General features: G+C 42.6%; 1 protein-coding gene across 1 annotated transcript in view; it reads right to left on the bottom strand.

Moving 5' to 3' along the window:
- Positions 1–27,529, bottom strand: part of ttn.2 (titin, tandem duplicate 2) — a 247,891-nt gene that overhangs the window by 85,920 nt on the left and 134,442 nt on the right. Inside the window, exons 123-151 of the mRNA XM_085766175.1 lie at positions 27,031–27,309; positions 25,797–26,205; positions 25,129–25,253; positions 23,862–24,128; positions 22,411–22,680; positions 21,130–21,429; positions 20,241–20,543; positions 19,356–19,543; positions 18,124–18,238; positions 16,784–17,074; positions 16,125–16,276; positions 15,659–15,806; positions 15,276–15,575; positions 14,892–15,179; positions 13,416–13,712; positions 12,649–12,835; positions 11,842–11,957; positions 11,453–11,752; positions 10,628–10,927; positions 9,741–9,846; positions 8,734–9,236; positions 8,057–8,210; positions 5,932–6,056; positions 5,705–5,823; positions 4,640–4,820; positions 3,000–3,302; positions 2,143–2,483; positions 1,781–1,973; positions 235–537 (exon numbers count right to left, since the gene is read on the bottom strand). Of these exons, the coding sequence (XP_085622301.1) occupies positions 235–537; positions 1,781–1,973; positions 2,143–2,483; positions 3,000–3,302; positions 4,640–4,820; positions 5,705–5,823; positions 5,932–6,056; positions 8,057–8,210; positions 8,734–9,236; positions 9,741–9,846; positions 10,628–10,927; positions 11,453–11,752; positions 11,842–11,957; positions 12,649–12,835; positions 13,416–13,712; positions 14,892–15,179; positions 15,276–15,575; positions 15,659–15,806; positions 16,125–16,276; positions 16,784–17,074; positions 18,124–18,238; positions 19,356–19,543; positions 20,241–20,543; positions 21,130–21,429; positions 22,411–22,680; positions 23,862–24,128; positions 25,129–25,253; positions 25,797–26,205; positions 27,031–27,309 (6,963 nt within the window). The remainder of the gene's footprint in view (positions 1–234; positions 538–1,780; positions 1,974–2,142; positions 2,484–2,999; positions 3,303–4,639; positions 4,821–5,704; positions 5,824–5,931; positions 6,057–8,056; positions 8,211–8,733; positions 9,237–9,740; positions 9,847–10,627; positions 10,928–11,452; positions 11,753–11,841; positions 11,958–12,648; positions 12,836–13,415; positions 13,713–14,891; positions 15,180–15,275; positions 15,576–15,658; positions 15,807–16,124; positions 16,277–16,783; positions 17,075–18,123; positions 18,239–19,355; positions 19,544–20,240; positions 20,544–21,129; positions 21,430–22,410; positions 22,681–23,861; positions 24,129–25,128; positions 25,254–25,796; positions 26,206–27,030; positions 27,310–27,529) is intronic.

Below are 27,529 nucleotides of genomic sequence, written 5' to 3'. Positions count from 1 at the left end.
TTTGTGCTTGTAATAAGGAAGAAAAACTTGCTCCACTATCAGATTTTTCTACTTATTTAAAGTGAAAATCTGCTTGAAATAAGTAAAAAGTGTCTAAAAACAAGCTGCTTTTTAATGTGCTGAGTCTTATTTTAAGTACAATGAGATTTGTTTTGACTAGAAATAAGACAAATATTCTTGGTAAGGTATTGAGTTTTTGCAGTGCACCAAGAGGAGGAATGATTGACGCCGTACCGAAGGGATTCTTGGCGACGAGTGGTTTAGAGATGCAGGGAGGACCGGAGCCGAACTTGTTCTCGGCCATGACCCTGAAGATGTACTCCTTCTTCTCGATCAGCTTGGGCACCAGGTAGCGGCATCCTCTCAGCGTGGAGGTGACGCTGCTCCAGCCGAACTCCAGCTTGGAGTTGTCCTTCTTCTCCAGAGTGTAGTTGAGGATCTCGCTGCCGCCGTCGTCCATGGGGGGATCCCACTTGCAGATCACGGAGTTCTTCCTCACCTCCTCGAATCTGAAGTTCACGGGAGGACCGGGAGTATCTGGGGACAGAGGAAGTGACATCGGCTTTTAAAATGTCTAAAAGCCAAATCCCTGATCCAGAACCGGCTGGAGAGACCATCTAACTAACGTGGCATGATGTTGAGGACTACCTGCTTTAATTTGTGGTTTAAATACATGGATTTATAGAGGACGAATCTCCTTGTTGTTTACAACTACTTCCTGGTAGAAAACCAGCATGAGAACAATAGTGACGGACGAGAGTTTCGCTATATTTATCTAATTTTTCATGTTACTATATCACCGTTTAGACTAATCTGATGTTTGTAAAGTTTATAAAACCAATGATTGGACAAACATTACTATTTCTGTCTGCACATTTTTGTAATTAGTCATGGTTATCATAGATTAGCCGGGCTAACGGTTAGCTACCTGTTTAACTTTAATAACTCAGTGACTCAATAAACGCTCCATGAAAAAATATTTTCTCCAACGGATATCTGAGTTCCAACATGACTGAGCTAACTGGAGTAGTTTCATGTCGTGTCCCACAACGGGAGGGTTTTAACAGCTGACGTCCTGCTGTTAGCTTAGCTACCGCTGTTAGCTTAGCTGCTGCCGTTAGCTTAGCTACCGTTAGCTTAGCTACCGTTAGCTGTCCCTGTCAGCTGCAGCCACTGATGCTTTCTAGACACTGTGATTCCCCCAAACTGAATAAATACAACACATAGCAACACAAAACACACACACAGAAATAGTAATGTTTCTTCAATCATTTCAGATTTGTCTAAACGGTGATAGGGCGTGAAAAATATGATATATAGCTAAACTCTCGTTCGTTACTATTGATCTCATTCACATTACAGCTGGTTTTCTACCAGGAAGTAGAATGTAAACAACAAGGAGATTCGGTCTATCCACCTTTTTCCGAACGTCAAAAACGTAGCCTGTTTTGCCGGTTTTGCTCTTCCGGTGGAATTTTATGTTTACGTTTCCATGGTTTCGGTAGTCGCGGTAAATGCATGGATTTTTTTTTTTTCAATGAAAATCTGTAAAACGCATGGATCATCACACCAGCTTTTAACAGTGGATATCACAAGCCAGCGTTAATAGATCCATGCGTTTACCACAACTATAACAACGACTGAAAACCGTGGAAACGGAAACGTACAATTCCACCAAACCGGCAAAACCGGCTTCCGGGGTTTGACCATAGATGACGTTTGGAAACTTGTGGATAGAAATAAAGAGGTAAACAGGACGGACGAGACGGATGAGACTCACCAAGCACGTTGACCTCGCAGGTTGCCGAGGCGGTGCCGTGGTCGTTCTCCACCTTCACCATGTAGACGCCGTGGTCGGCGCGGACCGAGTCCCTGACGGCGATGGACGACGTTCCCCTGTGGGCGTTGTCGACGGCCAGACGCTCGTTGATCGTTGGGTAATCTGACTCCTCCAGCTCCGGCTCCGCAGCCTCCTCCTCCTTAATAATAATAATAATAATACATTTTATTTATAAGCGCTTTTCCAGAAGCTCAAAGACACTTTACATACAATAAATTTAGTTAAGAACACAAGACACATAAATTCAGTTAAAAGCAGCAAAGACAGTATAAAACATAGAAAACAATATAAAACACACACACCTTCTTCTCCTCCTCTCCTTCTTTCTTTTCTTCTCCTTCCTTCACCTCAGCCTCCTTCTTCTCCTCCTCCTTCTTCTCCTCTCCTTCTTTCTTCTCCTCTCCTTCTTTCTTCTCTTCTCCTTCCTTCTTCTCCTCCTTCTTCTCCTCCTTCTCCACCTTCTTCTTCAGCGGCTTCTCGGGCCTCTTGCGGAGCGCCTCGGGCCGGATCACCTGGTTGTTCCAGTACCAGGTGATCTCCGGGTACGGCGATCCGGAGATGTTGGCGTCCAGACAGATCTCGCAGCCGCGCTTCACGCTGAGGCCGGACTGCAGACTGCCGCTCAGGAAGACCTTCGGAGCATCTGAGAGAAACAAAGAAAAGAGAAATCAACATTTGCAGCTCCTCACACTGCAAAAACTCAAAGTCTTTCCAAGAATATCTGTCTTATTTCTTGTCAAAATGTCTCATTTCTAGTTAAAACTAATCTCTTTCCACTTAAAATAAGACTCATCACCTAAAAATTAACTTGTTTTTAGATCATTTTCACTTGTTTCAAACTAATTTTCAATTGAAATAAGTAGAAAAATCTGCCAGTGAAAGCAAGTTTTTTGTGCTTGTAATAAGAAAGAAAAACTTGCTCCACTATCAGATTTTTCTACTTATTTCAAGTGAAAATCTGCTTGAAAAAAGTAAAAAAGTGTCTAAAAACAAGCTGCTTTTTACAGTAATGTGATGAGTCTTATTTTAAGTATAATTAGATTTGTTTTGAATAGAAATAAGACAAATATTCTTGGTAAGATTTTGAGTTTTTGCAGTGTAACTGTAGCTTCATTAGGAGTGTGACTATGTGCTGGTCGGGCTCTGAGGTCGTCCTTACCAACGGCGTCCGAGGCCTTGACGAACGGCGTGTTGCGTGACGGCTCGCTGATGCCGGCGGCGTTCTCGGCCTTGACTCTGAAGGTGTAGTTCTTTCCCTCGGTCAGACGTCTGACGGTGTAGGACAGGACGGGCACCAGGAAGTCGTTGCACCGCTCCCACTTGTCCTCGCCCTTCTGCTGCTTCTCCAGGATGTAGCCCATGATCTTGGCGCCGCCGTCGTACATGGGAGGCTTCCAGGTCAGCGTGACGGTGCTCGACGTGGGGTTGTGGGTCTCCACATCCACCGGTGCATCGGGAGCATCTGCAAACATGAGACAGATTTCAGTTAGACACGCACCGACAAGGACTTCCACTGATTCACATCGTCAGAGTTCACAAAGTTTCACTACACTGCAAAAACTCTAAATCTTACCTAGAATATTTGTCTTATTTCTAGTCAAAACAAATCTCATTATACCTAAAACATGTATATTTATACATATACATACATAGTTATACATAAAAAAGTAGCTTGTTTTTAGACACTTTTTACTTCTTTCAAGTCTATTTTCATTTGAAATAAGTAGAAAAATCTAAAAAAAAACTTGCTTATTTCAAGTGAAAATTAGTTTGAAACAAGTGAAAATGATCTAAAAACAAGTTAATTTTTAGGTGATGAGTCTTATTTTATAAGTGGAAAGAGATTAGTTTTGACTAGAAATGAGACAAATATTCTTGGAAAGATTTTGAGCTTTTGCAGTGTAAAACTAGACAGTTGTAAACCCAAGCTGAGATAAACAGTAGGGCTGGGACGATATGCTTTTCTCCCAATTCGATTCTTCTACGATTTTTTGGATGGCTTTGAATTCGATCTAAATTGCGATTCTACGATATTGCAGATTCTCTCTATGATTTTTAGTCTTTAGCATTTTTAACATTTATCTGCACACAAATACTGTAGACGCCTATAAATGAACATACTCCATTATAAAGTGAACTTAAACCCTTTTCAAAACCTGTACTCTCTGTATGTAAAAAAGGCTAACAAATAGGGGTGGGAGAAAAAATTGATTCACATAAATATTGCGATATCTTTTTTGACAATTTTCAAATCAAATTTTTTTTTCAAAAATCTAATTTTTATTTTTTATTTTTAGAATTTTTTTTTTTTTTCTTTTTTTTTTAAAATATTGTGCAATGTGCATTTGTTACCCTTTTTTACATACAGAGAGTCCAGGTTTTGAAAAAGGTTTAAGTTCACTTTATAATGGAGTATGTTAATTTATAGGCTCCTACAGTATTTGTGTGCAGATAAATGTTAAAATAGCAGAATAAAAATCGAGAAAATCGGCAATATCGTAGAATCACAATTTAAATCGAATCGCCATCCAAAAAATCATAAAAGAATCGAATCGGGAGAAAAGCCTATCGTCCCAGCCTTACTTACAAATGCACATTGCACAATATTTAAAACAATTAAAAAATTAATTAAAAAAATCGATTTTTGAAAAAAAAAAAATCTATTTAAAAATCATCCAAAAAGATATTGCGATATTTATGTGAATCGATTTTTTCTCTCCCAGCCCTAATAAACAGATCACTAGTGGAATGGTCCTTTATTCTTCTTATACATGGTAAGTAATGACGTGCTGTTCGTACGTTTCTGGTCCTCGGCGATGACGGGGTTGCGGAGCTCGATGAACTCTCCTCCTCCGATCTTGTTGACGGCCTGGACTCTGAAGTAGTACTCTCCGTTGGGGATGAGGTCCTTGACGCTCCAGCTCACTTTGTTCTCTCCAGACATCATGTTGACGTACGTCCTCCTGCCGGCCTCACGCCGCTGCACACAACAGGAGCAGACGAGGTTAAGCAACAAATACACTGCAAAAACTCATTTCTAGTCAAAACTAATCTCTTTTCACTCAAAATAAGACTCATCACCTAACAATTAACTTGTTTTTAGATCATTTTCACTTGTTTCAAACAGATTTTCACTTGAAATAAGTAGAAAAATCTGCCAGTGAAAGCAAGTTTTTTGTGTTTGTAATAAGAAAGAAAAACTTGCTCCACTGTCAAATTCTTCTATTTATTTCAAGTGAAAATCTGCTTGAAAGAAGTAAAAAGTGTCTAAAAACAAGCTGCTTTTAATGTGATGAGTCTTATTTTAAGTAGAATGAGATTTGTTTTGACTAGAAATAAGACAAATATTCTTGGTAAGTTTTTGCAGTGCAACAAATAAATAAAACAGGTTCTGATGTGAGCTTTACACTGTAAAAACTCAAAATCTAACCAAGAATATTTTACTTATTTCTAGTCAAAATAAATCTAATTATACTTAAAATAAGACTCATCACATAAAAAAGTAGCTTGTTTTTAGACACTTTTTACTTCTTTCAAGTCTATTTTCATTTGAAATAAGTAGAAAAATCTGATAGTGGAGCAAGTTTTTCTTTCTTATTCTAAGCACAAAAAACTTGCTTTCAATGGCAGATTTTTCTACTTATTTCAAGTGAAAATTAGTTTGAAACAAGTGAAAATGATCTAAAAACAAGTTGATTTTTAGGTGATGAGTCTTATTTAAAGTGGAAAGAGTTTAGTTTTGACTAGAAATGAGACATTTTGACAAGAAATAAGACAAATATTCTTGGAACGATTTTGAGTTTTTGCAGTGTAAGACTCAAGTCATCGCAGCTCGGAGATTAAAAACAGTGTTCCAGCTCTGACCTGCAGGACGTAGTGAACAATGGGGCTACCGCCATCGTAGTCCGGAGGATCCCAGGACACTTTGCAGGAACTCTTTGTGATCTCTGAGGCCACGATCTCCTTACAGGGACCGGGAAGTCCTGAAGACAGACACACAAAGACATGAAGAAGTAAAACCCACTGAACCAGAGTCACTGAGACCAAGGTGTTTGTTTGTGAGGAGGTAGAAACTGTGAGTGACTACGTACCGATGACTTTGACGTTGATGGTGGCGCTGGCGGCTCCCATCTTGTTCTCCAGAGTGACTTTGTAGACACCGGCGTCGGCGTGGAGACTGCTCTCCACCTCCAGGTGACAGGATGTGTACTCCTTCCTGTGGAGCACAAGGCCCATCAGGCCAAAGTAAATAACAAACAATAAAATAAACAGACAAACAAACAAAAAGTCCCATCCTTCACTGCTGCTACTGACAGGATGTAGACAGACGTTTGACTAAAGGCCATACTGGAGCATCAGGGATGAAGGGTGAGTTACTCATCAGGACAAAGGTTTAACCCTCTATTGCAGGGGTCTCAAACTCCCGGCCCGGGGGCCACATCCGGCCCGCGGCCCCCTTACATCCGGCCCGCGTCTTGACGTAAAAAATAAGGCTGTCAAAGTTAGCGCAAAATGCTTTTACTGGCACTATTTTTTTTTTACGCGCGATTAATGCGCTAACCTCGGGCCGCTCCGTAGTTTTGGGAAACAGAGAAGCTGCTTCTCTCCAGACGTGGCCACACAGGTCGGCAGCAGGGGCTGTCTCTCCAGGTCGGTGTACGTGTCTGTGTCTGAGTGTGTGTGAGTTACTACGGTTACCGCGGCGCTCCCGTCCCCCGGATATTTCTGCAGCTGGATTTACATGATCCGGTCTGAGACATGAAACTCGTGGACTGAGGAGTCGTCCTGCTGCTCTGCACGTCACACCGACCACCGTGCATTTGTACTGTGAGGAGTCGCCCTGCCCCGTGGTCAAACGGTGATAATCCACTGCAACATGTTGCTGTTGCTGTTGTTGACGTTATTGTGGTTGTGCGCGACGTAGAGCTGCCGCTTCGACAAGCGAGTTGTTTCCCCCCCTCAATTGCCCGTTCATTCAGCCTGGTGAGGGAGGGAGGGGGGTGGAGGGGGTGGTGTGTGTGTGTGTGTGTGTGTGTGTGTGTGTGTGTGTGTGTGTGTGTGCGTGCGTGCGTGCGTGCGTGCGTGTGTGTGTGTGTGTGTGTGTGTGTGTGTGCGTGTGCGTGCGTGTGTGCGTGCGCGTGTGTAAGGGGGTGGGGGGGTAGGGGGCGCCGTTTTATAATGTTACAGAAAACCTGCATGTTTTTTCTCCTCATGTTCCTACACTAGAGAACTTGTTCTTGTCACCAAACGAGGCTGCTCTCTCTCTCTCTGACAGATGATTTTTAAATACCATGAAAATGGTATTTGGAAAGCATGAAAAGCATAAGAAACGTCCAGATCTGGATGTTTCTTATGCTTTCCATTCATATTGCTGGTATTTCAAGCAAAAATGAAAAAGATGCGATCAGGAAATTTTGAGATTAATAGCGATTAAAAATTTGAATCGTTTGACAGCCCTAATTATCATACAATATTTGAAAATAAACCCTGTTTTCAGAATTATTTTTTTTTATATAGGCTACTTGTCTCGAACACTGAAGTGGCCCCCCACTGAGATGACAGTCCAGCAGTGGCCCCCAGCTCATTTGAGTTTGAGACCCCTGCTCTATTGCATAGTGTTGCCATATGGCAACAATTACTTTATCTTAATTTTTCTAAAAAGCTATGATATTTTTTTTAGTTTTTATAGTTAGGTGTGAAAAGGGGGTTTTACTTTGAAGGACATACAATTTATGAGGTCAAATGACCAAGATATCCTGTTTGCCAGTCCCTTTTGACATGTAAACATCATTGTGTGGGGCTCCCGAAGACTGTCTTTTATTCAGAATTTTGGAAAATTTTCATCAAAAAAAAAATTGAAATCACTATCTGGGGAAAGTAAACTTTATTTTGTTAACATTTAATTCAGTTTTGATGTAATAGTATTTTTGTAATATGCTAAAATACATTTGTTGCCATATGGCAACAGTATGCAAATATGGAAAATTCCTGGTGCATTCAACGCAATGAGAGTCCCATTGACTTACAAAGCATGAACCTACCCTGAGACTTGTTGAGTGTTGCTTTAAATAAAATTTGGTTTTTGGTCAAAAATGTAAGATTTCTTTTAATATTTCTGTTATTTAGGGTTAATGATGGTCTGGAGATGTTGGATATCTCATTTGTATATGATCTTTAATTCCAGAGGAACATTAGAAGAGAAAACGTCCCACTGACCTGAAGCCGAGGCGCTCGTCTGCCTTCAGCTCCTTCCCGTCTTTGTGCCAGGTGATCCTGGGTGAGGGGACCGCCCTGAAGGGAACTGGGATGTGCATCTTCTCTGTTTCCACGACAACCAGATCCAGAGTCTGGAATTCCAGAGTCGGGTTACCTGGAAACACAGACGAGGAAATCTCGTTTCTCATTCATTCTCCACTTTTTGGTCACTTTGATGATTGACAGAACACTGCAAAAACTCAACATCTTTCCAAGAATATTTGTCTCATTTCTAGTCAAAACTAAACTCTTTTCACTCAAAATAAGACTCATCACCTAAAAATGAACTTGTTTTTAGATCATTTTCACTTGTTTCAAACTAATTTTCACTTGAAATAAGTAGAAAAATCTGCCAGTGAAAGTAAGTTTTTTGTGCTTGTAATAAGGAAGAAAAACTTGCTCCACTATCAGATTTTTCTACTTATTTAAAGTGAAAAAATGCTCGAAAGAAGTAAAAAGTGTCTAAAAACAAGCTACTTTTTTAAGTATAACTATGTATGTATGTATTAATATACATATTTTAGGTATAATGAGATTAGTTTTGACTAGAAATAAGACAAATATTCTTGGTAAGATGTAGAGTTTTTGCGGTGGAACCACTGAGGGCGGTGTTGCGTTGCGTCGGGGCGCTCTCTTACAGTCGGACTCTTTGGCGAAGACGTTCTCGGAGATGTCGGAGGGCTCGCTGACTCCCACGGCGTTGATGGCCCTGACTCTCAGGATGTACTCCTTCTCCGGGACCACGCCTTCCTCCACGCGGAACTTCAGCTCCTTCACGGGCCGGGAGTTGACCCTCATCCACTTCTCCGTGCCGGCCTCGCACATCTCCACGTGGTAGCCGGAGATGGGGCAGCCGCCGTCGCGCTGCGGGGGCTTCCAGCCGATGGACAGGAAGTCGCGGCTCGCTCCGGTCACGTGCAGCTCCACGGGCGGAGACGGAGCGCCGGTCGGGTCCTCGATGGTGAGGATCTCCGTGGGCTCGCTGGGATGTCCCGCGCCGGCCTCGTTCTCGGCCCGGACCTGGAACTGGACCTCGGTTCCCTCGATGACGTCCGTCACTCGGTACTTACAGTCTGGACCCGAAGTCTTCCCGCATTTCACCCAGCGAGTTCCCAGCTTCTCCTTCTTCTCAATGGAATACCTGAGGGGGGGGGGGGTCACAACAGAGAGGTGAGCGTACTGTGGTACCACACTGCAAAAACTGAAAAATATTTGCCTTATTTCTTGTCAAAATGTCTCATTTCTAGTCAAAACTAATCTCTTTCCACTTAAAATAAGACTCATCACCTAAAAATGAACTTGTTTTTAGATCATTTTCACTTGTTTCAAACTAATTTTCACTTGAAATAAGTAGAAAAATCTGCCAGTGATAAGAAAGTTTTTTGTGCTTGTAATAAGAAAGAAAAACTTGCTCCACTATCAGATTTTTCTACTTATTTAAAGTGGAAAATTTGCTTGAAAAAATTAAAAAGTGTCTAAAAACAAGCTACTTTTTAAATGTGATGAGTCTTATTTTAAGTATAATTAGATTTATTTTGACTAGAAATGACACTTTGACTAGAAATAAGACAAATATTCTTGGTAAGATTTAGAATTTTTGCAGTGTATAATTGTTATAATTTAACATTGACAGTCTCTTAAATACCTGAGGATGGGTCGACCACCATCGTTTTTAGGCGCCTCCCACTGAAGGTCGACGTATCTCTTAGATATGGCGGTGACCTCGAGGGCGTAGGGCGGCCCGGGAGCAGCTGTGGGAAAAAAAAAAACAAAAAACAAAACATTTACATACATTTGTCAACAGTAAATAACACTGTCATAACCATGACATAACAGCTGTCATAAACATCAATGAATACTTATGACAGCTGTGGTTAAGTGTCATTCGGTAAGTTATGTCACTTTTGATACAAAGTTGACATTATTTGAGATGTTTTTGTTATGAGAACTTGACATCATTTATAAAGTTTGTCCATTAGGTCTGCTATGACAGTTTAAATTGTCTTTATGTCAAGTTGTCAGAACAAAAACATCTCAAACAATGTCAACTTTGCATCAAAAGTGACATAACTTACAGAATGACACTTAACAACAGCTGTCAGAAGTATTCATTGATGTTTATGACAGCTGTTATGTCATGGTTATGACAGTGTTATGTCAATCTGATGAATACCTATTCAAGTAAAGTGTTACCAATATTTGTGATACATATAGCGCTGGGTCTTGACTAAACATGAAATTTATTTATTTTTTATTATTTTTTATTTCTGTCTATATCCTGAAGGTTTAGGGGAGGGGATTGTTGATATTCATTCATGCAACATTTTATTCCAAAAAGAGAAAAACAAAAAAAGCTAAATTAGATTTTTTTGGGGGTGATGACAGTATTTTCTCATTTCCAAAGTGATAAAAAGAGATATCCAAAATCCCCTCAGTGAAAACTTCTGACTCTAATATGTCAACACAATAAAAGTGTTACCGTAAATTAAAATGATTCATGTCTCCGTCACTAAAATTCTCTCTGTAACTCACTGAAAGTGTCTTTGGCGACCACCGAGTCCTCCAGCTCGCAGAACGGTCCGACGCCGACGGCGTTCTCGGCGGCGATGCGGAACACGTAGAGCGAGCCTTCGTTGAGCGGCGTCACCGTGTACTTGAGCTCCTTCACCGTGGTGTCCACGGCCTGCCAGCCTTTACGCCGCACGTCGCGCTTCTCCACCACGTAGTTGGTGATGGGCGAGCCGCCGTCGCGCTCCGGCGCCGTCCACTTCATCTCGGCGCTGTTCCTGCTGATGCTGACCACGTTCAGCCAGCGGGGAGCCGATGGAGGGTCTGAGGAAACACAGAGACAAAGACGTCTTCATGCTGCTGACACGCCAAGATTTAACAGGTACACTGCAAAAACTCTACATCTTTCCAAAAATATTTGTCTTATTTCTTGCCAAAATGTCTCATTTCTAGTCAAAACTAGACTCTTTCCACTTAAAATAAGACTCATCACCTAAAAATGAACTTGTTTTTAGATCATTTTCGAAGATATTTCGAATAGGAGAAAAACTTGCTCCACTGTCAGATTTTTCTACTTATTTAAAGTGGAAAAATTGCTTGAAAAAAGTAAAAAAGTGTCTAAAAACAAACTGCTTTTAATGTGATGAGTCTTATTTTAAGTAGAATGAGATTTGTTTTGACTAGAAATAAGACAAATATTCTTGGTAAGATTTTGAGTTTTTGCAGTGTGTTGAGTTAGTGTCAGTTGTTCTTACTGAGTCTCTCTTTATGAGTTAGTGTGTGTTGTTCTGCATGTTGAGTTAGTGTGTGTTTGTTCTGCATGTTGAGTTAGTGTGTGTTTGTTCTTACTGAGTCTCTCCTTGCAGAGCACGGGGTCGCTGGGCTCGCTGGGCTCGCTCTCCCCGGCCACGTTGACGGCGCGCACCCTGAAGGAGTACTCCTGCTTCTCCATCAGGCCCCTCAGGAAGTGCTCCAGCAGGTTGATGTCCTCGGCCACGTGGATCCAGTCCACCGTGCCGCTCTTCAGCATCTCGATCACGTAGCCGTCGATCTTGGCTCCGCCGTCGTGCTCCGGCTTGGTCCACATCAGGAAGCAGGAAGTCTTGGCCACGTCCTTGACCGTGGGTTTGCCCGGAGGCCACGGAGGATCTGTGGGAAGCAGCGAGATCTCCGTCACTCCTCATGAAAGGCTTTTAATGCTCAGATGATAAAGTAAGAGCAATGTGTTTATTTTTTACCAATAGGATCTTTGACGAGGATCGGGTCTGTCTCTTTGCTGGGTTTTCCAGTTCCGGCCAGATTCTCAGCCAGGACTCTGAACTTGTACTTCTTCCTGGTGGGAAGACCTTTGACTCTGCAGAAGAAAAGAAAACAAGTCACATCAGTGTGGTCCAACCCAGCTCACTGTTAAAACCGCAATATTTTTTTTCGTAGGATAGGTCCGGGAAAGTCCTGCCTTTCCCGCCTTTCCCGCCTCTGATTGGCTAGATGAGCTCCATTTTCGACTCTGATTGCCTAGGGCTCTCGCCTGATTGATTGTTTGTTTTGGCTGTGAAACGCAGGCTGTCGGCAAAGTGTGATAAGTGCCTAGATCTACCTGGACTCTCTCTACTTATCTGGCCTGTCTAGCCTCTACCTGGTCTTTTTACTAAACTTAACCAACTCCTTTCTTCATTGCCTAAACCCAACCAACGGGACAATTACACTTCTCTCAAACTCAAAATGTAAACTTGGAATATAAATTTAAAAACTACATTTTTCGGAATGTGAAACCAGCGGAGATCGAACTCAGATTCACCACACCGCGAAAACGCAAACCGCTACACCATGGCATCAGAACACACTTGAAACATTAGTTTGTGTATATTTTAGTTTCCTGCAGTACTGTTGTGAGATGACGTTACACGGTCAAATCAAACAACCAATCGGAGGAGAGCTCATCTAGCCAATCAGAGGCGGGGAAGGCGGGACTTTCCCGGACCTATCCTATGAAAAAAACGATTGTGTTAAAACCTTGTTCCCATCGGAGGAGGAGCTGGACTGACCTGTAGGTGGTGTCTTTGATGGGCAGCTTGTTGCATCTGATCCACTTGTCGTGGTCCGGTTCGTATCTCTCCACCCAGTATCCGGTGATGGGGCTTCCTCCGTCCTCATCCGGCTCGTACCAGGTCAGGGTCAGCGAGTCCTTAGCGATGTCCGAACCCTCCAACTTATAAGGAGCTCCGGGTGTATCTGAGGACCAGACAGGAGCGACCACATTAAAGGGATAGTTCACCCAAAATTGAAATTTCAGAGTCCTCCGTGGCTTCTCTGAGTTACAGGGGGTCTCGGCGTAGCAGTGCATGTCCATATAACGGTTGCAAATGGATACCAACTGTCTTCGTAACAAAAAGACACACCAAAAAACATCCAAATACCTCCATGCTGCTCGTATGTAATGTCCGTCTTGTATTGAAGCCCCGAAATGCGAAGCTCCTCTTCCCAGTTCCTCCAAATTTGGACAAACTGGGAAGAGGAGCTTCGAGAAGCTTCTGCTACAAACAAGCTTGAAATATAGACTTATTTAATTATTTTCAGAACAATTTCTCATGTCGGGGCTTCAATACCAGACGGACATTACATACGAGCAGCATGGAGGTATTTGGATGTTTTTTGGTGTGTCTTTTTGTTACGAAGACAGTTGGTATCCATTTGCAACCGTCATATGGACATGCACTCTCAATTTTGGGTGAACTATCCCTTTAAACTAATCTGACCAATAGGGGACTTGAACCTGAGAAGAACCAAACCGTGAAAAAGAAGGAGAACCTACCGAAGGGGTATCTGGCGGTGATGGGAACGTGCTCGGCTGGTGGGCCGACTCCAAACTGGTTCTCAGCGAAGACTCTGAAGATGTAGTCCTTGAATTTAATCAGGTCCACTGCTCTGTAGGTGGTCTGTTTGACGGTGGAGGACAGGCGGTGCCAGATCTCGCTGTCGGCGGCTCGGCGCTCCACGATGTAGTTGGTGACTCTGGAGCCGCCGTCGTCGCGAGGAGGGTTCCAGGCCAGGAAGCAAGTCTCGTTGGTGATCTCAGAGATGTCGAAGGCAGCGGGAGGTCCAGGTTTATCTGCAGGAGAGAAGGAGAGTTACCAGTCAGCTTCCTGGAGACAAGGTATTCTTGTGCCATTTATCTTCATAGCTTGTACCATTTTTGAGATAAATCCTTTAAAAGCACATGAGGAATTCTGACAAATTTCACACTTTTCAATGAGTGTGTATGGCGTTGGGTCAGAGTGAGTGACAACATCGTTAGAGTGCAGGAGGTCCAAAAAAGTGACTGGAACTTTTCTTCTGAAACTGCCAGCAAAGCTACAAATGACACTCTACACTCATGATTTTGGAAACAGTTTGTAGCCACGCTTGTCTTCTGTCTCACAATGCCGTCAAAAATGCACAGAGACTCAGAGAATAATTTAAAATATTTTTTAAATGCAGCCTGGGTGCTCTCTCTCTGCCATTTAGCCCAATGCAATTTTTTCACAGCAGAGTAGAAGCAGCTCAACTTTGTAATTCACTGGAATGGGCATTATACTTTGTTTGATTTCACCAAAAAATTGTCACAAGTCACAAAAAAAGTCCTCTACTTACTTGTAGTGGCTCATTTCTACTCTTTTCTTCTTCTTTTTTTAAGCATCATTGGAAAATCTCACATTCATCAAAGTCTGAACCTCTACTTCCCCAGAAGTGTTTGAATAGTCCAGTGTTTAGGGTTCCTGCTTTCCAACCACAAGGTCACTGGTTCAAACCCCGCCCAAGCAGTCTCGTTAGTGTGTCAGTCTCTTTGAACTTTAACCAATACCACTTGGTCTGGCTTATTTTCAAACTTGATAATGCATATATGCCCCCTCCTTTTGTCTTGATCTCTTTCAATCTTGGAAACAGTGTGCTCTCTGTGGCCGAGTGGCAGAATAAAGGTTTAGTGATCATGAGGTCATGGGATCGATTCCTGCCTCAGTCATGTCACATCATTGCTTGACTTTTGATTCCAACTATTCAGCTGTCATTGGACAGTCTTTGATTCCTCACAGTGTAAAGCTGATTGTAAGTCCGGTCCTCTGTGGCCATGTGGTTAGTGTGTCAGGTTACCACTCATGACGTTGTGGGTTCAATTCCTGCCTTAGACATGTTTCTTGCATGTCTTTGTCAATTTATTCTGCTAATTCAGCATGGTTCAGCAATGGCTTTCAGCATTCACACACATTTTCCGTATAGGAAATGCTGTTTCTAGTTGGTTAAAAGGTCTTACCGAGGATGTTGACGTCGACGGTGGCGGTAGCGCGGCCGCTGCTGTTGGTGGCCTCGATGATGTAGGTGGAGCTGTCGTCTCTCTGGGTCTTGGCGATGGTGACGGTGGAGTGTCCCGGCTTAGTGTCGATGGTCACTCTGTCGTCCGGTTTCAGGACCAAGTCGGCCTTGGTCCACTTCACCCGGGGCTCGGGCTTACCCGTCACCTCGGCCGGGAGTTCGATCTTGCTGCCGGCCTTGGCGGTGAGACCGGCCAGCAGCTTGGCGTCCAGCTGGATCTCTGGAGGTTCTGCAGGGACGAAGAGGATGATTCAGAGGTTATGGAAGTTTAACTCAAGAGAGAATCAAGAGCAAAATGAAAAAGTCATTCAGACGTCCTCGGTACCTTTGGGATCAACAGCCTGGATCTCGTCGGTGGCCTTGCAGGGCCGTCCGGCTCCGAGGCGGTTGAGGGCTCGGACTCTGTAGGCGTACCACTGGCCCTCGATCAGACCGGTCACCTGGCACTTCAGATCCGGGGTAAGATCTCCGCAGGGCTCCCACTTATCGGTTCCTCTCTGGCAGCGGTCCACGTTGTAGCCGCGGATACCGGTGCCGCCGTCGTACTTGGGTGGCTCCCAGGTCAGGAAGATGCCGCTGGCGGACTTGTCCCTCCACTTCAGGTTCTCTGGAGGGTCGGGGACGGCTAACAGGGAAACGAGACAAAGGGAGTTACACGAAGGCTCTTCACCGGCAGTTTCATTAACAGGACTTTTGACTTGGACTCACTGGCAGGAGAGGAGACGTTGACGGGCTCGTCGATGTACGCCGGCTCTCCTGGTCCACACTTGTTGCAGGCGGTGACCCTGAACAGGTACTCCTTCCCTTCAACCACATCGGTGACGGTGAACTCTGTGTCCTGCACTCCTGTGGCCACCTGGTGGACAGAGACGGAAGTTATAATCCACATCCTCCATGTTGTTTCCAGACATGAAAACGGGTCATGGGTCAAAAAGGTGAGAAGGATACGACCCCTCTAGGGGGGTCCGCGGGTATGCTCCCCCGGAAGAAAATTTTGAATATTTCATATTTGAACGCATCAATCTGATGCATTTTGAGAGGAAATTCAAGCAGAACTCAGTATGAGTGTATAGTATCTACATGGTCACATTATGCTATTACAATACTAACATGTTGGTACCGGTATCGAAGGACTGAAGGAGCTGAGGGTAAAGACTCTGTGACATCATCGTACCTTGACCCAGGTCTTCCTGGACACGTCCCGTTTCTCCACCTGGTATCCGGTCAGAGGACTTCCTCCGTCGTGCTCCGGAGCCTCCCAGCTCAGGTGGACATGCTGCCGCGTCACCTCCAGGACCTTGAAGTCCTTGGGAGCGCTGGGCGCCGCTGGAGGACACAAACACAACACAATGAGGCCAAAATAATCAGAAACAGGAGCACACTGCAAAAACTCTACATCTCTCCAAGAATATTTGTCTTATTTCTTGTCAAAATGTCTCATTTCTAGTCAAAACTAATCTCTTTCCACTTTAAATAAGACTCATCACCTAAAAATGTACTTGTTTTTAGATCATTTTCACTTGTTTCAAACTAATTTTCAATTGAAATAAGTAGAAAAATCTGCCAGTGAAAGCAAGTTTTTTGTGCTTGTAATAAGGAAGAAAAACTTGCTCCACTATCAGATTTTTCTACTTATTTCAAGTGAAAATATGAGTGAAATGAGTCTTATTCTAAGTATAATGAGATCTGTTTCGACTAGAAATAAGACAAATATTCTTGGTAAGATTTTGTGTTTTTGCAGTGCAGGTCTGAATCAGAAAACGCTTGTGCAGTGAATCCGTTTGTAACGAATCACAAAAGTCGTCAGATCAACATATGTTGTTTTTTTTATACCGATGACGTTGACTTCGATCTCTCCAGACAGCGATGTGACGTCGTTCTCCAGGTGCAGCGTGTAGATGCCTTTGTCCGGACGGACGCTCGGCGTGACGACCAGCTCTGTGAACGTGGACTTGGTCATCATGGAAACGCGTTCGTCGGCGGCGGTCGTCAGCTCCTTTTCGCCACACGTCCACTTGGCGACGGGCGTGGGGTACCCGCTGATGGGAACTCTGATGGTGAGAGGATGAGGGACGATCACCTCCAGACCGTCTTTGAAGGCACTCAGGTCGAAGCTCGGGCCAACTGGAGAGGAGAGAGAGAGGCATGATGGGAAATTAAACACTGAATGTACAAATCAAGATTCACAATAACATATCCACACGGCAAAAACTCAAAATATTTCCAAGAATATTTGTTTTATTTCTTGTCAAAATGTCTCATTTTTAGTCAAAACTAACTTCTTTCCACTTAAAATAAGACTCATCACCTAAAAATGAACTTGTTTTTAGATCATTTTCACTTGTTTCAAACTAATTTTCACTTGAAATAAGTAGAAAAATCTGCCAGTGAAAGCAAGTTTTTTGTGCTTGTAATAAGAAAGAAAAACTTGCTCCACTGTCAGATTTTTCAATTTATTTAAAGTGGAAAATTTGTTTGAAAAAAGTAAAAAGTGTCTAAAAACAAGCAACTTTTTAATGTGATGAGTCTTATTTTAAGTAGAAATAAGATTTATTTTGACTAGAAATGACATTTTGAGTAGAAATAAGACAAATATTCTTGGTAAGATTTTGAATTTTTGCAGTGTATTTGCCTCTCCTGTACACTCTATGAAGTTAAATTACCTACAATGTCAACAGTCCAAAATAATAAGATGAAAGTAATCATTACTGTATTTTATAATTTTTCATTATTTTACATTTCAAGGCTTTATTAAAACTCAACAAAGAATTACATGTCTTCAACTCATCACTGAGCTTATTCCACATTTTAACTCCTAAGACTGAAACACATTTGTATTTTATATTTGTTCTTTCAAAAATCAATAAGCCTCTTAAATGATAGTTTCCTTTTCTTAATTTAAACAACTGAAGGATACAAACTGGAAGGCTGTTGTTCTTTACTCGAACAATGATTTCCATTGTCTTTAGGAACACAATATCTGAACATTTGAATGCCTTAGATCTTATAAATAGTGGGTTGGAAGGTTCACAATAGCACTCTTTGTTTATTATTCTAATGACTCTTTTTTGAAGTTTGATTATAGATATTATTATATTATAAATCGAGATTCACAATAACAGATCCATTCTCATAAACCGTCACATGACGTGTCAGAGCGTCGGCGGTCTCACCGTGCAGGTCGTCGGCCAGCAGAGGCCCGAGGGTCTTGGACGGGTCGGAGATGCCGGCGGCGTTTTCAGCAAATACTCTGTAGTTGTACTTGGTTCCGTATTTCAGACCAGACACCTGAAGTACACAGAGGAACAGTTAAAACAAGTCATTGCAATAGAATGTTATTTTAACACAAGCTTTTATTTGAAGCAACTTCCCAGAAAAAAAAAAAAACTGTCTTGAAGTGGCCACATTTATTAAAACTAAAGTTCATGTCAGGGCTAAAACACCTTTCTTTGTGAAGCAGCTGCTTTTATTATTACGGTGAAATAGCAGCTGAAGACATTTTCATCTAAGACATGGAGACTTTTATTGAATGGGAGCCGCTGAAGGACATTTACTCTGAAGGAATTTTTGAGAGGATTTTACTCTGAAGCAGTCGAGGGGCCTTCAACATGAGCACTGCAAAAACACAAAATCTTTCCAAGAATATTTGTCTTATTTCTTGTAAAAAATGTCTCATTTCTAGTCAAAACTAAACTCTATAAGACTCATCACCTACAAATGAACTTGTTTTCAGATCATTTTCACTTGTTTCAAACTAATTTTCACTTGAAATAAGTAGAAAAATCTGCCAGTGAAAGCAAGTTTTTTGTGCTTGTAATAAGAAAGAAAGACTTGCTCCACTATCAGATTTTTCTACTTATTTCAAGTGAAAATCTGCTTGAAAGAAGTAAAAAGTGTCTAAAAACAAGCTACTTTTTATGTGATGAGTCTTATTTTAAGTAGAATGAGACATTTTGACTAGAAATAAGACAAATATTCTTGGAAAGATTTTGAGTTTTTGCAGTGAAGAAAGGAGCAGGGCTTTTACTAAGAGGGATTTGAACGTATTTTCTTGGACACTGTTGCTTCATCGGGTCCATGCCTATGTTCCCACAGCCCTATGTTCCCTCAGCCCTATGTTCCCACTGGACTCTCTCTACCTATCTGGACTCTATCTATCTGGCCTGTCAAGCCTCTACCTGGTCTTTTTACTAAACTTAACCAACTCTTTTCTTCATTGCCTAAACCCAACCAATGGTGGGACCAAAGGGCTGTGGGAACCTAGGGCCTAATTTTCAGTGACAACAAAAGTTAGAAATGAGGGAACATAGGAATGACCCCGCTTCGGGTGTAGCCTAGCGTGCTAATGTAGCCGCTCTGTAACAGGAAGCAGAACTGCTGTGAGTGGGCGGTGCGGCGGTGGTACCTTGTAGAAGAGGTCGGGGCAGAGGCGGGCGTTGCAGCGGAGCCACTTGTCGCTCTCGTCCTCGCAGCGCTCCACGATGTAGCCGGTGATCATGCTGCCGCCGTTCTTCAGAGGAGTCTCCCAGCTCAGCTGCACTGAGTTCTTGTTCTGGTCCTGCCAAGACGGGTTCAGAGGAGGACTGGGCCGCTCTGCAAGGGGACGGGCACAAAACACCAATCATTAAACTGTCTCTCATGTTTTGTCTTCAACTTAAAGGTACATTGCATAAGTTCTCCTGTTATCTACACTGCAAAAATTCAAAATCTTACCAAGAATATTTGTCTTATTTCTAGTCAAAATGTCTCATTTCTAGTCAAAATAAATCTAATTCTACTTAAAACAAGACTCATCACATTCAAAAGCAGCTTGTTTTTAGACACTTTTTACTACTTTCAAGCAAATTTTCCACTTGAAATAAGTAGAAAAATCTGACAGTGGAGCAAGTTTTTCTTTCTTATTACAAGCACAAAAAACTTGCTTTCACTGGCAGATTTTTCTACTTATTTCAAGTGAAAATTAGTTTGAAACAAGTGAAAATGATCTAAAAACAAGTTCATTTTTAGGTGATGAGTCTTATTTTAAGTGGAAAGAGATTAGTTTTGTCACGTGTATTGTTTTGCCTCGTGCTGACGGACCACTTGTTTACATAGAGGCTTGTTTATGCCGTTACGTGCAGCGGCTGTCGTCCGTCTGCGGTCTAACCGATTTCACGTGAATGCAGAATGAAAAATACGACTGAGTTGCTTGAGATATACAACCACAATGCTAGATGGGAGTTAATTCTTACACAATGTACCTTTAAAACACGTAAACTGAATGGTTAACACTTCTCTCAGTCCAACGTACCGATTGGATCCATGATCTTGACGGGCTGGGACGCAGCGCTGGGCTTTCCCACGCCGGCCTTGTTCTCGGCTCGGACTCTGAAGATGTACTCCTTGTTCTCGATGACGTCGTTGACGATGGCGCTGAGCTCGTCGGCCTTGGTCAGCTGGACGGGCGACCACTTGACCGCCGTGCGGTCGCGCAGCTCCACGATGTAGGAGGTGATGGGAGAGCCGCCGTCGGACTCGGGAGCCTCCCACGACACGGTGCAGCCGAACTTGGTGACGTTCCCCACGATCACGTTGAGAGGAGCGTCAGGAACGTCTGGAGAAGACAACAACAGCTCGTCACTAGGGATGTTCTCCACCAGCAGCAAACTTAACTTAATGCTGAGTCTCAGTGTGAATCCTTCTACACTGCAAAAACTCTACATCTTTCCAAGAATATTTGTCTTATTTCTTGTCAAAATGTCTCATTTCTAGTCAAAACTAATCTCTTTCCACTTAAAATAAGACTCATCACCTAAAAATCAACTTGTTTTTAGATCATTTTCACTTGTTTCAAACAAATTTTCACTTGAAATAAGTAGAAAAATCTGCCAGTGAAAGCAAGTTTTTTGTGCTTGTAATAAGAAAGAAAAACTTGCTCCACTATCAGATTTTTCTACTTATTTAAAGTGGAAAATTTGCTTGAAATAAGTAAAAAGTGTCTAAAAACAAGCTACTTTTAATGTGATGAGTCTAATTTTAAGTAGAATTAGATTTATTTTATTTCTATTCTAGAAATAAGACAAATATTCTTGGTAAGATTTTGAATTTTTGCAGTGTATTTCTGTGTATTTCTGTATTTTGGAAACATTGTGAAAGCTCAATAAAGATAATGTTGGGAAAAAAAAAACAGTCCTCCTCACCAAACTTGTTCTTGGCCTGTACTGCTTTGTCGGTCTCTACGAGCGGTCCGCTGCCGACGCGGTTGCGTGCGCAGACCCTGAAGAGGTAAAAGGAGTCCTTCTGGAGGCCGGTCACCGTGTACTCGGGGATGTCGGCGTGGTCCGTGGCCAGAGTCCACGTCTTACGCTTCACGTCGCGCCTCTCCACCACGTAGCTGATGACCTTGCTGCCGCCGTCGCTCTCGGGCTCGTCCCACGCCAGACTGACCTCGCCGTCGGCCGTGTCCACCACCTGGAGGTTCTTCACCGGTCCCGGGACGTCTGGGGATCAAGACACAAAGACTTTAGGCTTTTAGGATAACACGAAGAACACGTAAAACATTAATGACACCAATTTCAACAATATTTTCGCATAAATTCAAGTTTCCACTCGCAGGCCACCTAAACCGACCCCGTTGTAATACCACCAGAGGGCAGTACACCATCAAATACAGACTCTGGCAATAGAAGTAGGTCGGTTTAACTCAGTACCTGAGGATGAAAGACTATGCACATTATATAATCTAAATGTAATCGAGGATAAACCTTTATTTGTGTTTCATTGTCCGTTATATGACGAAGCCAGAACAGGCAGTTTTTGTTTCAGAAAATGCAAAATGTGAAACCTGAGTTGTTTTGGGCTGATGATGATGATGAGGTAAAGTTGGAATGGTTCTTCAGAAAAGAAGTCTTTACTAGAGCTACTTTCATAAAGAGTGCCTGGTCAAAAAGAAAAAGTGAATTATTTATGTGAACTCCATGTGGTTTTTGTTTGGTTTTGTCTGTGCTCTGATGATTTTGTTTGGTTTTGTCTGAGCTCTGATGATTTAGTTTGGTTTTGTCTGAGCTCTGATGATTTAGTTTGGTGTCTAAATATGATGATAATGTGTCTTGTAAGCCCTTATAGGCTGGGCGCCTTAATTGGTGCATGACACTTAAATAAATATAAATTCATTCAATTCATTCCAATCTGATCACAGAATCCGTTTTCAGATTTTCATGATTTGATCCAATCCATGATCCAAAATGCGGTCAGATTCCCTTTGAACTGTATTACCAGTTTAATCCAGCTCTGCCACCTACTGTCCAAACCTGGTACTGCACCAAAGTAAACCGGTGCTGAGAAGACTTCAGTAAAGTGGAGCCTCGTTGTCAGTCACAACCCAGTCTGTTTACCGGCTGCTCTGGAGCCTTTCATTCCCCCTCAGGTCTGAACCAGACAAAGAAGATGAGAAACGTTGTGTTTTTTCTGTGAGAACTCACCGATGACGTTCAAGGTGATGAAGGCTTCTCCCTCTCCGTGCTTGTTCTTGATCCGGATCTTGTAGCGGCCCTCGTCGGACTTCTTGGGGTCCTTCAGCCGGTACTCGGTGCGGTCGGCGGAGGTGTGGACGTTGTCTTTGGGCAGAGCGGTGTTGTCGTACAGCCACTCGGCCTCGGCCTTGGGGTAGGCGCTGTAGGGCACCGCCATGACGATGGGCTTCCCCGCGTCCGTGGTGTAGGTCTGGTCTGTGGTCTTTAGTTTAGGCACAGCTGAGGGAGGAAGAGGAGGAGGAGGAGGAGGAAGAGGAGGAAGAAGACATTGTCAGAGAGACATCGGGAGCTGCAGTTCTTCTCCCATCTACACACACTGCAAAAACTCTACATCTCTCCAAGAATATTTGTCTTATTTCTTGTCAAAATGTCTCATTTCTAGTCCAAACTAATCTCTTTCCACTTAAAGCAGATATCAGTGGAATGTTTTTGTTAATATAAGTCCTAAATAGTCCTATTTTCCGTCAGCAATCACTTACATGAAGTATTTCAGCCTAAACACGAGTCTCTCCGTCACTCTGCTCTGCTGTAACCCGAGGAGAAAATTTTCCTTGTGGGATACAAGTGTTATCCAATGAGGGGAGAGAACGGCATGAAGGGCTGTGTGTGCAGCCAAGGGATGCGCGTGAATGTGGTGACGTAGCACGAGGACCAATTGATGCCTGACAAGGGCGGGGGCTGCTAACTCATGGTGCGTTCAAGGAAACTCGTACTTTGTGTTTTTCCTTCCTGTGAAGTCATACCAGTTCGATCTGGTACGAGTTCACGGGTCGGAAGTTACGAGTGGCCGTTATAGGGAACTTTCACAGACAACAGGACGGTAAAAACACGAGCTACGGGTTACCTGGAACGCTACCAAGTCGTAGTTGTGACTTGAAGCTGTAACTTACGGTTTCAAAAGCCTGCCTTGAACACAGCATTAGCCGAAACGGCCGTGCCGCTGTTATCTGCTTTAAAATAAGACTCATCACCTAAAAATGTACTTGTTTTTAGATCATTTTCACTTGTTTCAAACTAATTTTCAATAAGTAGAAAAATCTGCCAGTGAAAGCAAGTTGTTTGTGTTTGTAATAAGAAAGAAAAACTTGCTCCACTATCAGATTTTTCTACTTATTTCAAGTGAAAATCTGCTTGAAAGAAGTAAAAAGTGTCTAAAAACAAGCTGCTTTTAATGTGATGAGTCTTATTTTAAGTAGAATGAGATTTGTTTTGACTAGAAATAAGACAAATATTCTCGGTAAGATTTTGAGTTCTTGCAGTGTAACTTACCGAATGACACTTAACGACAGCTGTCATAAGTATTCATTGATGTTTGTGACAGCTGTAGTTTTATGTCAGTCTTATGAATACCTACTCTAGTAAAGTGTTACCGTGTTGATTTTCTTATGTGGTTTTCTTACCTGCCAGCTCCAGCTTGGCCTTAGCGTCTTTGTCCTTGGCGATGACTCGGTACTCTCCCTGGTCTCGGGGTCTGATCTCACAGACCTGTAGTCTGTGGACTTTCCCTTCACTCATCATCTGGTACTTGTCTCCCTGGACAACCGTCATGTTGTTCCTCAACCACTTCACCTCCACTCTGTCCTTGTTCAGCTCCACCTCGAACACAACGTCCGAGCCCGGAGCTTCGAAAACGTCCTGTGGTGGTCTGATGATCTCCACCGGGATCTCTGCAGGACAGACAGAGAGGGGGGGGGTCACTCGTAGTGGTTTCACACCGCCACGGTTCTGGTTCTGGCACTGGTTCTGGTTCTGGAGTCTCAGAACCTCTGTGCTGTCTGGCGAACCAGCAGCTTTCACACCGGTTAGTGGAACCAAGGTGGGAGGACGTCATTCCGCGTCACACAGGCGGAAGTAACCACAGCAACGGATTACTTTCCCAAACAGCAAACTACCGTACTACTTACTTTTAATATTTTTTCATGCGAGAAAGTAACTGTTTAGATCCCAAATATACGGCCAGTTTATCCAAATGAAGTTTGCTCCGGTGTTTTTCAGAGGAGTGAAGCTCCACAGCGACCGGGACATCACAGAGACAGCAGCCGGTCTGCAGAGCTGCTCGGCCGGCCAACCTCCGTCGTCATCCCGGGGGAGAAAACCATCGCTAAATAACTTACCCGCAGGTTTTTAAAGGTTTACCACCGGCTGGTTACATTATGTTTAGGAGATAAATGTTGGTCTCATTGATGAAATTTAACAATTGTGGCAGTAGCATTAGTTAGTCTGAATGTAAAGTGTAGCTTCCTGTGTGGACAGAGCAGCGCTGCCTCGGGGCTCTGTCTGTACGTACAGAAATCACCACATTTACAAAAATAAATAAATGTTTTACAATGAATCGATCAGTCTGCATTAAGTTTTATTTTACTAAGCTACTGTATATAACATGGTTATGGTTTCCTGCTGCTTTCCTGCTTGTCCTAAGTGACACGCCCACTGATGATGTCACAGTTTGCAAGGAAAAACCAAATATTTTTTGGTTCCGCTGCGAACTGACTTTTCAGGTTCCAAACCAATTATTTTTTCAATCTGAACGTGCCGGCCAGTTCAAAGTTGCGTTCGGGAACCAGAACCGTGCCGGTGCCCTGCCAGTGTGAAACCGCTATCAGAGAAGGACTGGAACGGGGTCTAGATTCTCTTTATATTGGGTCAGTTCTGATGTGATGAGCTCACCTTCAACGAAGAGTCTGGCTCTGGATCTCTTATCGTCCACACCACAGGCGTATTCACACTCGTCATCCGGTCTGCACTCCTTGATACGCAAGGTGCAAAACTTTCCATTTTTCTCAAATGTGTATCTGCAAAATTAAAGTTAGAAGAGTTGATTTGAATGTTGCAGATCTGAACAAACTTCATAAACACAAGTCTGACTGGATCTGCACTGCAAAAAATCTAATATCTTACCAAGAATATTTGTCTTATTTTTTGTCAAAACGTAATTTCTAGTCAAAACAAATCTCATTCTACTTAAAATAAGACTCATCACATAAAAAGTAGCTTGTTTTTAGACACTTTTACTTCTTTCAAACAGATTTTCACTTGAAATAAGTAGAAAAATCTGATAGTGGAGCAAGTTTTTCTTTCTTATTACAAACACAAAAAACTTGCTTTCACTGGCAGATTTTTCTACTTATTTCAAGTAAAAATACGTTTGAAACAAGTGAAAATGATCTAAAAACAAGTTCATTTTTAGGTGATGAGTCTTATTTAAAGTGGAAAGAGATTAGTTTTGACTAGAAATGAGACATTTTGACAAGAAATAAGACAAATATTCTTGGTAAGATTTTGAGTTTTTGCAGTGTGGATCTCGGTCTCTGACTGGATCTCGGACTCTGCCGTGCCTTGGTCCTTCTCTGATCTCTCGTCCGTTCCGGTACCACTTGACTTCGGCCTTCTCTTTGGTCAGCTTGCAGGAGAACTCGGCGTCCTCAAACTCGGTGATGGTCTGGTCCTTCAGGCTCACGCTGAAGTCTGTGGGCGCCTCGCTGATGATGAGCTCGGCGGTGGACTTGCTGTCCCCGGCCACGGCCGTGTACTCGCCCTCGTCGGCCATGCTGCAGTCCTTGATGGTCAGCGTGTGCTTGTCCTTGTCCACTCGGTAGACGATGCGCTTGTTGGGGACGATCTCCTCGCCGCCCTTCATCCACCTCAGCGTGGCGTTGGGCCGGTTGACCTTGCAGCTGAAGCTGATGGTCTTCTTCTCCTGAGTGTCCACGTCCTCCAGAGGAACCACGATCTTCAGACTCTCCTCTGAGCAACACAACACACACACACGGTTTAAACCTCACATGACTCGTCAAGTTTTACAATCTGGACAACAATGTTTACCTACAGTGAGGTACATGAGACATTGAAGATCGGTTACTCCCAAAATATTTGTGATACATATATTGCTGGGTCTTGACTAAACATGAAAATCACTTTTGACATGGGTTTCAAATATTTTAAGACAAATATTTTTTTTATATTACAAGTTTTGTCAAATTTTATGTCTAAATGTGTAAATGGGGCAATAGCTAATGAAATATGCAGCAATGTTTACATACATTTCCAGAACTGAAATCTGAACAATGTATAAAGCTGCTTTCAAAATTCTTGTTTAATTGTGTTGACATATTATAGTCAGAAGTTTTTACAGAGGAGGATTTTAGATATCTCTTTTTATCACTTTGGAAATGAGAAAATACTGTTACCAGCCCTAACAAATCTAATTTTTCTTTTTTTTCTTTTTGGAATAAAATGTTGCATGAATGATATATCAACAATCTCCTCTGTAAAAACCTTCAGAATATAGACAGAAATAATAATAATAAAAAAAAAAAACATACATAAAACATAGTATGAGTTTTTGCAGCAAAAACAACTGGTCAGGAAGGGGTTATTGTGAGTAATAAACTTGGGAAGTTTCATGGTGATATCTGTTAGTTAAAATTTTTACCTTCAAATACATGAAAAAACCCATAGGCGGAGTTTGACATGCTTGTCCGGCGAAGGGTAAAATTTCATTACGAGCCCAAAAATTGGACTTTCATGCTGATAAATAATATATATATATAACGTCTGCGACCCACTGACCTTTGACTGTGAGGTTGCAGGCGCTCTTGGCCTGCTCTCCTCTGTGATTGGTCAGGTTGATGCTGTAGTTGCCGTCGTCTCCCTTCTTGGCGTCTCTGATCCTCAGCGAGAAGACGTTGTCTCTCTGGACCATGACGTACTTGCTGCTCTCGAACACCGTGTCGTCGTTCTTCAGCCACTTGGCCTTGGCTCCCTCCGAGTTCACCTCACAGTTCAGAACGACCTCTTGACCTTCGGGACCCTCCGTGTCCTTCAGCGGCGTGATGATCTTCAGTTTCTCTGCAGGAAGAAAAACATCATGAACTGTTGTAACTCCCCTTTAACATGATTTCTAACTGCATCAGGGTCAAATTATGACTAAAACATGAGAAATCAGGTTTATTTAAGTTGTTTACACTGCAAAAACTCAAAATCTTTCCAAGAATATTTGTCTTATTTTTTGTCAAAATGTCTCATTTCTAGTCCAAACTAATCTCTTTCCACTTAAAATAAGACTCAT

This window comes from Trachurus japonicus, chromosome 21 (genome assembly GCF_045865225.1).
Source record: "Trachurus japonicus isolate A0001 chromosome 21, Traja_1.0".
Taxonomy (NCBI): Eukaryota; Metazoa; Chordata; class Actinopteri; order Carangiformes; family Carangidae; genus Trachurus; species Trachurus japonicus.
Note: the sequence above shows the minus strand (reverse complement) of the source record. Positions and strands in the feature narration are given on the sequence as shown.